Here is a 13,320-nt window from a genome sequence, read left to right as displayed (position 1 = left end):
CTTAAGGTTCCAACCGGTGTAGATAGGATCACCTGCCAGCACACTCACCAGGACAACCCTAGAAAAAATATCACCCAATCACGGGTCCTGAACCTTAGAAATCCCTCACCCCCACCTTTACTACCATAAAAACCCAACTCTGCGCTCGGGGCTCTCCGATTACTCCAATACATTGGACATATGGAGGGACAGAGTTTGCAAACTTGCATAAAACAAAGGCTCTTTGCTTTTACATATGGGACTCAGTCTCCTTGTTGGTTTTTCGGGGACTCCAACTCACTGAGATTCTCCTGCCTCTGCCTCCTGAGTGCTGGGATTAAAGGTATGCATCACCACCACCCAGTCCCAGCTCCATTCTTTTTTTAAAAATATTTATTTATTTACTTATTTCATATGTATACAATATTCTGTCTGTGTGTATGCCTGCAGGCCAGAGGAGGGCACTAGACCCCATTACAGATGGTTGTGAGCCACCATGTGGTTGCTGGGAATTGAACTCATGACCTTTGGAAGAGCAGGCAATGCTCTTAACCACTGAGCCATCTCTCCAGCCGCCCCCCCCCCCGCCAGCTCCATTATTAATCTATTTTTAAATCTAAAAGAAGATGGAGAGGGGGCTGGAGAGATGGCTCGGAGGTTAAGAGCACCTGCCACATGGCTCCCTGCCTGGGATCAGCCGCCTTTGGAGACCTATGGCATGGTCTTGTGGCATGCCCATCTGTCTGTCTCTCCTTGTGAGGAAGAACTGGAACTCTGGACCACTCCGACACCATTCAGAAGCATGGCCACTGTTTGAATTTTCATATTGGTGAAGGTTGGAATGATAACCAAAAGCCTTGGGTATTTGAACTCTGGTCCCCAGTGTTTGGCTTTGGCGCTGTTTGGGGAGGTTATGGAAACTTTACAAGTATGGCCTTGCTAGAAGTCCCTGGGCTTTGAGCCTTGCCCCACTTCCAATGGGCTTTGCTTCAAGTTTGAGGTTGAAAGTGTGACTTCTCAGCTTTGGTGTCTGCTGCTATGCCTTCTGGCCATTGGGGCTCTTCCTCTGCAGCTAAACCAAAATAAACCCTTTCTCTATGTGTTACTTTAGGTCCTGGTGTTTTTTCACAGTACCACAAAAGAAAACTAACACAATGTTTAAAGAGGTCAAAGATGGACCCCAAACCAAACATTCTGCCACACTGTGTCTTCCACTGAGCCCTCTGACTAATAAACTCGGCAAGCTTCACAAGTTCCTCATTTGCTCTTCCTGCATTTTTTTTTTTTTGATATTTTTGGGTTTTTTTTTTCGAGACAGGGTTTCTCTATGTAGCCCTGGCTGTCCTGGCACTCGCTCTGTAGACCAGGCTGGTCTCACACTCACAGAGATCTGCCTGCCTCTGCCTCCCAAGTGCTTGAATTAAAGTTGGGTGTGCCACCATCACCCAGCTCCGCAAGTGTTCTTTTTTTTTGGTTTTTCAAGACAGGGTTTCTCTGTGGTTTTGGAGCCTGTCCTGGAACTAGCTCTTTTTTTTTCTCCGAGACAGGGTTTCTCTGTGGTTTTTGGAGCCTGTCCTGGAACTAGCTCTGTAGACCAGGTTGGTCTCGAACTCACAGAGATCCGCCTGCCTCTGCCTCCCGAGTGCTGGGATTAAAGGCGTATGCCACCACCGCCCGGCCGCAAGTGTTCTTAAGGTGATCTTTAGATATAGCTGACAGAACTTAATATTGGTTGGGATCAATTTAAGCAAATATAATGACATTTTTTCCATAGTGCAAGGAAGGGGCTGGGGGACGACTCAGACAGTAATGTGCTTGCCACACAAGCAGGAACACCTAGACCATAAAGCCAGGTCCAGTGGCACATGCCTGTAATCTCAGCACTGGGGGAGTAGACACGGTACGAGAAGAGCTTTGGGGATCATTGACCAGGCAAAGTTTGGGGAGGAATGTGAGAACCCAGTGCTGGGTGTGGGGGAGGGGAGTCTGGCCTTGCCTTTGATTACAGTTAAATCCCTGTAGCCAGAGCACCATGGCAACCTTCCCAGTCTGCTACCTAATTTCCATCTGCTTTGCAGAACAAAGGGAGCCAGACAAAGGTGGCTCAACACGTATTCTACAAGTGTGCATAATTTAAGTCAATGAAGTGCGACTAAATTATAAATTGTGTTTTACAAACTGGGATTCCAGCTGGCTGGGGAAACGGCTCAGCTGGCGAGGTCCTTGCCTCTGCTGCAGGAATCTCTGAATTTGATTCCCCAGCACCAAGTAAAACTGGGTGTGGTAGTACAAGTGTGTAACCGCGGCACTCAGGAGCGCAGATGGGAGGTTCAGAGTTGTCCAAGATTATCCTTGAGGCTAGCTTGAGGTACCGAGGACTCGCAAGAAGATAAGAAGAAGGAGGATGGAGAGAATGGAGAGGGAGAGGAGGAGGACGAGGAGGAGGAGTGGTTTAGTTTATAAACTAAAGGAGAACAGGGAACAGTTTAAAAGAATAGAGTGGTTGCCGGCAGTAGTAGCGCACGCCTTTAATCCCAGCCCTCGGAGGCAGAGGCAGGTGGATCTCAAATTCGAGGCCAGTCTGGTCTACAGAGCGAGTTCCAGGACAGCCAGGGCTACACAGAGAAACCTTAAGGGGTGAGGGTGGGGATTAGAGTGTAGTTTAGCACTGACTGCACCTCAGTGAGTGACTTTAAGAGTCTTTTTAATTTTTATTTACTCATTTGTTTGTTTGTTTTGGTGAAAATGGCTATTTCAGCACTAGTATGATTCAGATGACAGTTTCATTTTGTGCTGGGAATGAAACCCAGGGCATTGTCATGGAATATTAGCTGTTTAAAAAAAAATGAAATCATGAAATTCAAAAGTAAATGGATGGGACTAGAAAAAAAAAGTCATTCTGAGTGAGGTCTAGCAAACCCAGAAAGACAAATATGGTATGTATTCACTTATATGTGGATATTAGCCATTAGGTCAATGATATTCAAGCTACAATCCAATCCATAGAACCACAGAGGTCAGGTACAGAGTAAAGGACTAGGAGATGAGAACAGACACATCTCATCAGGAAAGGGAAATAGAGTAGTTGCCATGCGGATGGTGGCACACGCCTTTAATCCCAACACTTGGGAGGCAAAGGCAGGTGAATCTATGTGAGTTTGAGGCCAGCCTGAACTACAGAATGAGTTCCAAGACTGTCAGAACTGTTACATAGAAAAATTCTGCCTTGAAAAACAAACAACAAAAACAAATAAAAGGGATAGTTATGGATGGATGGAGGACAGAACAGGAGGGTAAAAAGGGAGGAGGAGGGGTTAAGGGAGAATAATATGGGGAGAGGTAGTAAAATTAAGGGTCATTTGAAGAGTAGTATGGATACCTAATACAGTAGAAACTTCCTAAAATATATACCTCTATGAAGACAAGCTAAATGAAATCACAAAAAAAAAAAAAAAAGGGAGCCGACCCCCTACCTGATATCTTTTGTCACAAGGACTGGGTTACATCTAATTGAGTTGTTGGTCAAAGGGTACCATGGGAATCCCCTTACTATGTGACTAAGACTGACGACCAGATCCCATTGCTGAAGACAATGCCTACACAACTCATTGAACATGGAGAAGTCAAGCTGGTACCTCCATAGAGTCTTCATCCCTATGTTCTAGCATCTTTGATACACTCTCAAAAGAGACATGAAAACACCACCTAGTGCCACAAACCCTCTGATCTACGACGTTGTCCTGCCTGCAAGATGTACTAGACAGTGGTTCTCAACCTTTCTAATGCTTCGACCCTTTAATACCGTTCCTCATGTGTGGACCCCCAACACAGATTTATTTCTGTTGCTACTTCATAAGTAATTAGCAACTGTTATGAATCATAATGTAAACATCTGTGTTTCCCAATGGTCTTAGGTGATCCCTGTGCAAGGATCATTTGACCCATGGGTTTAGAACCACTGTGCTAGGGCAATAGTACCACAAAGCTTGTAGAAGTATCCAACCAGTATCTGACTTTACTTAAGGTCTACTTCATGAGGTGGAATCCATACCAGACATTGTTTAAGAAATCAAGAACCGCCGGGCGGTGGTGGCGCACGCCTTTAATCCCAGCACTCGGGAGGCAGAGACAGGTGGATTTTTGTGAGTTCGAGAACAGCCTGGTCTACAAGAGCTAGTTCCAGGACAGGCTCCAAAGCCACAGAGAAACCCTGTCTCGAAAAACCAAAAAAAAAAAAAAAAAAAAAAAAAAAGAAAGAAACCAAGAACCTGGGATTAGCCGGGCGGTGGTGGCGCACGCCTTTAATCCCAGCACTCGGGAGGCAGAGGCAGGCGGATCTCTGTGAGTTCAAGGCCAGCCTGGTCTACAAAGGGAGTTCCAGGACAGGCTCCAAAGCTACAGAGAAACCCTGTCTCGGGGGCTGGAGAGATGGCTCAGAGGTTAAGAGCACTGGCTGCTCTTCCAGAGGTCATGAGTTCAATTCCCAGCAACCACATGGTGGCTCACAACCATCTGTACTGAGATCTGGCGCCCTCCTCTGGCGTGCGGGCATACATCAAGGCAGAATGTTGTATACATAATAAATAAATAAATCTTTAAAAAAGAAAAAAGAAAACCAAAAAAAAAAAAAAAAAAGAAATCAAGAACCTGGGATTAGATAATCCAAGGACCTAGGGTAAAACCAAATACCACTGGTCTTCAACAAAACAAAGCCAATTACAATAAAATGACAGCTAATTTTGTCATTTGTTGGTGCAAGCCTTGACTCCCAGCACTTAGGAGGCAGAGGCAGGTGGATCTCAGTGAGCTCAAAGGCCAGCCTGGTCTACCAGAGCGAGTTCCAGGACAGCTAGGACTATCACAGAAAAAAAAAAGACTCCTAATGATATTTTGCTATATTTGTACTCAGTGCCTTGCTCAGCCATCATCAGAAAAGCTTCCTCCTGAGGCTGATGGGAACAAAGACAGCCAGACATTATGTGGATTGAGAGACCTAGAACACTGAGCCAACAGCACATCTCCATGAACTCTGTCCCCTCAGGGCTCAGGGAACCCCATGGAAGAGGAAGCGGAGAGTATGAGAGCCCAGAGGGGACGGAGGACACGGAGGACACCAAGAAAACAAGGGCCTTTAAATCAACACGACCAAAGCACACTGGAATTCACACAGAACTGCACAAATGCTGCTAACTGGCTTGCTCCTTCTGGCTCACTCACTTACCTTTCTCTTGCCTATGAATGGGGCCACCCACAATAGGCACTAGCAATTAACAAAATGCCTCACAGATATAGATAACCACTGGCCAATCTGATTAAAGCAATCTTTCCGTTGACATTTCCTCCTCCCTGTGACTCTAAGTCCATATAAGTTGACAGTTGAAGATAACTATGACATTCCACCCCACTCCCATCCCAGTCAACCTTGACACATAAACACGGCACTTCAAACCACAACCTTTCAACACTCTAAAAGTCTAAGATCTCAAAAAGAGAAGAAAATAAAATTAAATTTAAAAAGCCCAAAATCTTTTTAAAATTCTAATGTCTTATGCTCAGCGATAGTGGCACACGCCTTTAATCCCAGCACTTGGGAGGCAGAGACAGGTGGATCTCTGGGAGTTCGAGGCCAGCCTGGTCTACAGAGTGAGTTCAAGGACAACCAGGGCTGTTACACACAGAAACCCTGTCTTGAAACCGCAACCCCCCCACCCCCGCAAATTCTTATGTCTCTCAACTGTGGACTCCTGTAAAATCAAAAAGAACAAAACAAAACAACAAAAAAAATCAAGCCTCCTAACTCACGTCTTTATTTATTTATTTATTTATTTATTTTGGTTTTTCGAGACAGGGTTTCTCTGTGGCTTTGGAGCCTGTCCTGGAACTAGCTCTGTAGACCAGGCTGGTCTCGAACTCACAGAGATCCGCCTCCCTCTGCCTCCCGAGTGCTGGGATTAAAGGCGTGCGCCACCACCGTCTGTCCGGCTCTTAACTCACGTCTTTAATCCAAGAATTTGGGAAGCAGAGGCAGGTAGAACTTTGTGAATTCAAGGCCAGCCATGGTCTACAGTGAATTCCAAGATAGTTAATGCTACACAGTAAGACCCTGTCTCAAAAAAATATACTTTCTTATTCTAACAGGAAAAAACAAGAGCAAAGCAAAGTCTCTCTGCTCTGATTCTGCCATCCACAGCACACTTTGTCTTATTCAGGCTGGATCCATTCTGCAATTGCCTGCCACTGTCCTTGGTGAATGCCCCATGGTCCCAGCATCTCCAGTATCTTGGAGTCTCCACTGCAACTGAGGCTGCTCCTTCACCAGTGCCTATTCTGGCCTTGCATAGGGCCAAGTCTCAGGTCCTTTCCATAGCTCCTTCAATCCCCCGTCCTCTACTCAGGTCCTTTCCACAGCTCCTTCAATCCCCCGTCCTCCACTCAGCTCCTTTCCACAGCCCCTTCAATCCCCCGTCCTCCACTCAGGTCCTTTCCACAGCCCCTTCAATCCCCCGTCCTCCACTCAGGTCCTTTCCACAGCCCCTTCAATCCCCCGTCCTCCACTCAGGTCCTTTCCATAGCTCCTTCAATCCTCCGTCCTCCACTGCACCTACCATTTTCCACACCGATTTCTAGAACATTTATTTAAAATTGAATGTAATTTAAACTCAGGTGTGCAGCTAGGGATGCAGCTCTGTTGGTAGAGTGCTTGATCGGCACTCATGCAGCCCTGGGTTTAAGTCTCTAGCACCGCATAAAAGCAGGCCTGGTGAGCAGGGCAGTGGTGGTGGTGCTGTACGCCTTTAAAACCAGCGCTCGGGAGTTCGAGGCCAGCCTGGTCTACAAGAGTGAGTTCCAAGACAGGCTCCAAAGCTACACACTACACAGAGAAACCCTGTCTCAAAAAACAAAAACAAACAAACAAAAAAAAAACCAGGCCTGGTGTTAAAGGCCTATTGTCTCAGCACTTGGGAACAGGAGGATCACAAGTTGAAGGCTGAAGGTCATTCTCAGCTGTTTTGAAAGTCTGAGGCCAGACTAGAATCGATGAGACTTTGGGGAGATGGCTCAGTGGGTAAGATACTTGCCATGAAAGTGTGAAGACCCAAGTCTGGGTCTCTAGAAGCCACATAAACCTGGGAGGTTAATAGCAAAGAAGACAGAGATCCTGTCCTAAAGGTGGAAGGTGAGGGCTCACACTTCAGGCTACCCTCTGACCTCTGCATGAGTATATGCTTTTAAGGGTCATTCTTATTCAAACCACCAGTGTGTGTGTGTGTGTGTGTGTGTGTGTGTGTGTGTGTGTCTGTGTGTGTGTGTGTGTGTCTGTGTGTGTTTGGTAATTTCATACATGAATACATTCCAACTCTGGAGAAATTGGAATTTCTTCTTACAAGTTCACACACATACATGCACACACAAAGAAATATGTGCAATAAATGCAGTAATTTTTAATTGTGACAATATTTTCAATAAAGTATTTATCATGTCCTATCTTCTCTATGCCATTTTTTAAATGAAGCAGAGTTGGGTTTATTAAAGGGCTTTAAAACAGATTTTAAACGTGAGAGTAAGGAGAGAAGCAGAAGCAGTCAGAAAAATACCCAAGAGCATGGGTGTGGCCTTCTTAAGAGAGAGAGAGCAGTCTGTGAGCTGTGGGCTGCTCTAAGACAGAGCAGGGGTGGGGGCTGCTCTAAGAGAGAGCAGGGGTGGGGGCTTACTAAGACAGAGCAGGGGTGCGGGCTTCTCTAAGACAGAGCTGCTGTCATTTAATTCTTATCTTTGCTGAATGTGCTTACAGAGTAGAAGCAGTTAAATCATCTTTGCTCTGGTTTCTTTACTAAAATACACTTTTATTTCCTAAAATGATGGACAGGGTAGGAATTGTTTCTCCTATGAAATATGCAAGAAGTAAACAAATGATTCGTGTGTGGGTTTTATTGATATGGAGATTTCCACAAGACATTCAAACAAGAAAAGCAGAGCTGTGGATGGCAGGCTGGAAGAATTCGCAGCCACCATTGTTACCTCACAACCTGCAGCTGCTCGCTTCCCAAGGCTCTCCCTCCCACCCCTGCTCCTTGCCAGCCCAGCGGGAATGAATGGGCTCCGTAGAGCAGTGGAAATAGTGCTGCTGACAACCAAGGCTCCGCTACTGAAAACTGAAAGGGAAGTCATCTGTCAAAATCCAAATTTTAGCTTGGCACCCAAACAAATATCTCTTTACCTCTGAATTTTTATCCAGCAAATGTTCAGTGGTCTGCAGCTCAGAGCCTTTCTCTAGATGATCCTCGCTGATAATGGAGGCTTTCTAAACAGCAGAAGAAAGGCACTGTAATCCATTTCCTAGGGGTGAAAGCAAGGCATTTTTGTCCCAAGAGGTGACTGAGCAACAACCACAGTCGCCAGCTGAATAGCAGTGGTGTGAGCAGCTACTGTTCCCACAGTTGGGTTTCCACCCAACTGCAGAAGCGGCTATTTACGGAATTTAGGGAACTACGGAAAACGAACTGCAGTCGGGCTGACATTGCACAGTTGTCTGGGGATGGAAACCACGTTACAAAATGGTTTCCTTTTATATTACATAATTCTCCTCTTTTTAATTTGGTGTCTTGGTTATTTTTTTCTTGATATCACCCTTCCCGCAAAAAGAGCATTGCAGAAATAAAAGCCCACATGAAGAAAGAGCTGGTTTTTAAACTCAATTCTTTCTCCTTATGCTTTCTGAATCTTGTGTTAGAAAGAATGGCTCATTTCTAGGGATAAGACATCATAGGCTGGGGTGGGGGATGGGGTGGTGGGAGTGGGCATGGAGGAGTGATGGAATACTATCAGTAAAGAAAGTTCTCTAGTAAACTATTAAATTCTGTTTTTATGTTATTTCTGTTTTGTTCTCTTTTGCTTCTTGAGACATGACCTAACGCTATAATCCAGGCTGGCCTCAAACTAGTTGCAATCCTCCAGCCTCAGCTTTCTCAAGGTTGGGATTTATATGCTTGAGCCACTAAAGCCGGTTAGGATGACCTTGAATTGCAGATCTTCCTGCCTCTGACTCCCAGGTGCTGTTGGAGTTACAAGGGTGACCTATTCATCCTGGGCTTCTGAATTTTGTTCCGATAACAGCAATAATTGTAAAAATCAGCATTTACCAGGCCATTTTGACCATCGTTCCCATCTTCTCTGCTATTTTTTAAAAAGCAATTAAAGATATTGGATCCTGATAGAATGTAGTCAAATTTAGTGTATTATGAATGAAAAACTGTAATTTTCCATTAAAAATCTCAATATAAATTCTGTGATTAAGTGTTGGGGAAAACCTTAGATTATTTTAACTATAGTTTAAGGTTTAAACCATGTATAATCATCCAGCCCCTATTTTCTTTCTTCCCTTTCCTCCCCTCCCCAACCCCACCCCATAATGGATGCTCAGCTAGTTGCCTTTGCTCAGTCTTTGTCTGAAGGATGCAAAGTCTACGGATGCTAGGGGGAAGGGGTGGGGGAGAGATTACCTCATGCCATGTCGCTTGCACCAATCACCACTCTCCTGTCACGGCTTCTCTGGGCAGACGGAGGGGTCTGGACCAACAGGAAAAGGCCAAGGCCCATCCCCACGGTGACTGAGCTGTATATAAGGAGCTGCATCCGCCCATGTGCCGCAGGTTCTCTTACATCGACCGCCTAAGAGTCGCGCTGTAAGAAGCAACACCTCCTCCTCGTCTCCGCCATCCTCCGGGAAGCAGAGAAGCAGCAACCATGGTGAGCCACCTTCCTAAGCACTTGGTAGCGGGAAGGAGTCAGTCGCCCGAGATCTACAAGTCACCCCTGAGGGGAAGGTGGTCTCCATGCCTGTTAAATTAGCTTGGCACGGAGTCCGTGAGTCCCGCCGCCGCAGTGCGGGATAGGGAAACGCCCAGACCCGGGGAAGAACAAAGGCGCTAGCGAGTGCTGGTTCGCACTGCCTGGGGTCGCTGGGGCCGGGGCTCAAGCGCGGGATGGGGGGGATGCGCTGCGGCGGGCAAGTGGGCAGGGCGGCGGCCGAGCCCGCACTCCAGAAACGCCGCCCCACTTCTGGGAAAATGGTTAGTTTGCGTCGGAACCATGGCAGCCGGTGTCAGGGAGGCGCAGGGGCGGGGTTGTTTGTCTCCTGCTTCCGTGGCGTTTTGGGAGGGGTTCGCCCTCTTTAAACTTCCCTTGGAAGCGGATTTGTATTTCTACGTTTTAAAAAATTGTTGTGGAACTGTAGTCTTACAAGAGGTTTTGTTTGCTTGAGTATCAAAAGTACGATTTACTTAATAACGGGGACATCTCTCTTGGGGGAGGGGTCTGGATGGTTGGTGGAAGGACAAAGCCCACTTTGTGAAGGCTGGAGTACCCCGATTGTCAAAACCCGGGGAAACGCCCTTCCCCGCCCCCACCCCCCGCAGACAATGAAAGCAGTAGCTATAAAGGCGATAGAATAATAATATCTCTACAGACTGCAATAATAGTAATATATTATGTGGTATGTAAAGACTTACCGAATAAAAATACCATTTTCTAGTTTTAAATGTTATCTTTATCGTTAGGTCTTGTTTCTAACTTAGCTTTAAGGATATTTCTGTTCTATATAGTAGTAAAGAATCTGGGAAGCCTTCAGAAAATGATGAAACTGCTGCAAAGAAAAAAATTATAGCTTGTATCCGACTGTCTTTTGTTCTAACACATTTTCAGTAATTCACTAATTCAGGCAACTGGCCCAGACAGGGTCAGGAGGGCTAGGAGACTGAAAGCAGCAAAGAGATCGTATAGACAGCTGCTGGAAATAGAGCTTTCTCTGTTAAATAATGAAACAAAGGGCGCAGACCAGCACCAGGCACAGAAAACGCAGCAATGCAGAAGTCACTTTGTCTAGCTTCTAACCTCCGAGTACTGATGGGTTCTGAAGATACTCTGCAGAAGGGTGTGGCTCTGGCCTCAGCCGCAATACAAATTCCATGCTGAAACACCATATCCTATAAGAGGAAACATTCATGTTTACTCATCAGGAAAAGAAGCAATTAAAGTAATGCCAGACAATTATCTTATTTTACAGAATCTGTACTTTTAATATTTTTAAGCTATTCAAGTGGGAACAATGGGCTTGCAGTATTAAGGTGACATTGCTCAGACCACACCCATTTGCAGTGTTTGTAGCAGGTACTCTTATTGTTTCTGTTATATTGGGGATATGACTCCAAACATATTTCAACACTGTTTGTATTATTAGAAACACTTTAGAAATCTATTAAAATCTAAAATAGAAATACAGTTTAATTTGTTTTTTTCCACAGCGTGAGTGCATCTCCATCCACGTTGGCCAGGCTGGTGTCCAGATCGGCAATGCCTGCTGGGAACTCTACTGCCTGGAACACGGCATCCAGCCTGATGGCCAGATGCCAAGTGACAAGACCATTGGGGGAGGAGACGACTCCTTCAACACCTTCTTCAGTGAGACAGGCGCTGGCAAGCACGTGCCCCGGGCAGTGTTTGTAGACCTGGAGCCCACGGTTATTGGTAAGTGGACCAGGGGCTTCCCTGAGGCATTCTGCCCTGGTCACATCCTCAGACCTCTCTTCAGACGCTGAAGGATGAGTGAGCCAGTGTTGGTGGCGGGTGGCTGACTTGTCCTCCTTTTCCAGATGAGGTTCGCACTGGTACCTACCGCCAGCTCTTCCACCCTGAGCAGCTCATCACAGGCAAGGAAGATGCTGCCAATAACTATGCCCGTGGCCACTACACCATTGGCAAGGAGATCATCGACCTCGTCTTGGACAGAATTCGCAAGCTGGTAAATACCATAGATGGATACATTTAAGATGCAGTGAGAGGGTTGTGGTGTTGAGTGTGCCAGCCAATTCAATATCTTTCCTTTTGCCTTACAGGCCGACCAGTGCACAGGTCTTCAGGGCTTCTTGGTCTTCCACAGCTTTGGCGGGGGAACTGGCTCTGGGTTCACCTCCCTGCTGATGGAGAGGCTCTCTGTTGATTACGGAAAGAAGTCCAAGCTGGAGTTCTCCATCTACCCAGCCCCCCAGGTTTCCACTGCTGTGGTTGAGCCCTACAACTCCATCCTCACCACCCACACCACCCTGGAGCACTCTGATTGTGCCTTCATGGTGGACAACGAGGCCATCTATGACATCTGTCGTAGAAACCTCGACATTGAGCGCCCCACCTACACTAACCTAAATAGGTTGATAGGTCAAATTGTGTCCTCCATCACTGCTTCCCTCAGATTTGATGGAGCCCTGAATGTCGACCTGACAGAATTCCAGACCAACCTGGTGCCCTACCCTCGCATCCACTTCCCTCTGGCCACATATGCCCCTGTCATCTCTGCTGAGAAAGCCTACCATGAGCAGCTTTCTGTAGCAGAGATCACCAATGCCTGCTTTGAGCCAGCCAACCAGATGGTAAAATGTGACCCTCGCCACGGTAAATACATGGCTTGCTGCCTGCTGTACCGTGGTGATGTGGTTCCCAAAGATGTCAATGCTGCCATTGCCACCATCAAGACCAAGCGTACCATCCAGTTTGTGGACTGGTGCCCCACTGGCTTCAAGGTTGGCATTAATTACCAGCCTCCCACTGTGGTACCTGGTGGAGACCTGGCCAAGGTCCAGAGAGCTGTGTGCATGCTGAGCAACACCACAGCCATCGCTGAGGCCTGGGCTCGCCTAGATCACAAGTTTGATCTGATGTATGCCAAGCGTGCCTTTGTGCACTGGTATGTGGGTGAGGGTATGGAGGAGGGGGAGTTCTCTGAGGCCCGTGAAGACATGGCTGCCCTGGAGAAGGATTATGAGGAGGTTGGTGTGGATTCTGTTGAAGGAGAGGGTGAGGAAGAAGGAGAGGAATACTAAATTAAATGTCACAAAGGTGCTGCTTTTACAGGGAAGTTTATTGTGTTCCAACATAAAAAATGTGGTCTGATCAGCTAATCTGTATGTGGCAATGTGTACTTTCATACAGTTACTGACTTATGCTTTAAAATGAAGGATTTGTCCTAGACCCAAGCCGTCCATTTCACTGATGGATTTTAAATAAAATACTCCCTGTCTTAAAAGTTGTCTTGTGTTTTACATTTGGGTATGTCCTAGTTTTCATTCCTTTGCTGAGATAAACATCTTGATCGAAAGCAACTTGGGGAGGGAAGGGTTTATTGTATCATACTGACCCTTAAGAGAAGTTGAGGCAGGATCATTGCTCGAGCAATGAAGGTGTGCAGTGCTGCTTACTGGTTTGCACACCATTACTCTGTTGCTGGTTTATTCAACCCAAGACTCCTGCTGGGGTGGCACAACCTTCAGGGCCGGTAATCAAGAAGATGCC

The 13,320-nt window shown here is 46.4% G+C and overlaps 2 protein-coding genes across 2 annotated transcripts in view; one reads left to right on the top strand and one right to left on the bottom strand.

Moving 5' to 3' along the window:
• The window catches only part of Tuba1c (tubulin alpha 1c), a 66,368-nt gene extending 56,830 nt beyond the window's left edge, over positions 1-9,538 (bottom strand). The window contains exon 1 of the mRNA XM_075960595.1: positions 9,480-9,538. The gene's annotated coding sequence lies outside the window, so the exon portion shown is untranslated. The remainder of the gene's footprint in view (positions 1-9,479) is intronic.
• Positions 9,539-9,587: 49 nt separating this feature from the next.
• Positions 9,588-13,054, top strand: Tuba1a (tubulin alpha 1a). Its single transcript, XM_075960591.1, has 4 exons — positions 9,588-9,726; positions 11,280-11,502; positions 11,628-11,776; positions 11,871-13,054. The coding sequence occupies exons 1-4, from the start codon at positions 9,724-9,726 to the stop codon at positions 12,849-12,851; spliced, it is 1,356 nt and encodes a 451-aa protein (XP_075816706.1). The 5' UTR covers positions 9,588-9,723; the 3' UTR covers positions 12,852-13,054.
• The last annotated feature ends 266 nt before the right edge of the window (positions 13,055-13,320 follow it).

This window comes from Microtus pennsylvanicus, chromosome 2 (genome assembly GCF_037038515.1).
Source record: "Microtus pennsylvanicus isolate mMicPen1 chromosome 2, mMicPen1.hap1, whole genome shotgun sequence".
Classification (NCBI taxonomy): domain Eukaryota; kingdom Metazoa; phylum Chordata; class Mammalia; order Rodentia; family Cricetidae; genus Microtus; species Microtus pennsylvanicus.
Note: the sequence above shows the minus strand (reverse complement) of the source record. Positions and strands in the feature narration are given on the sequence as shown.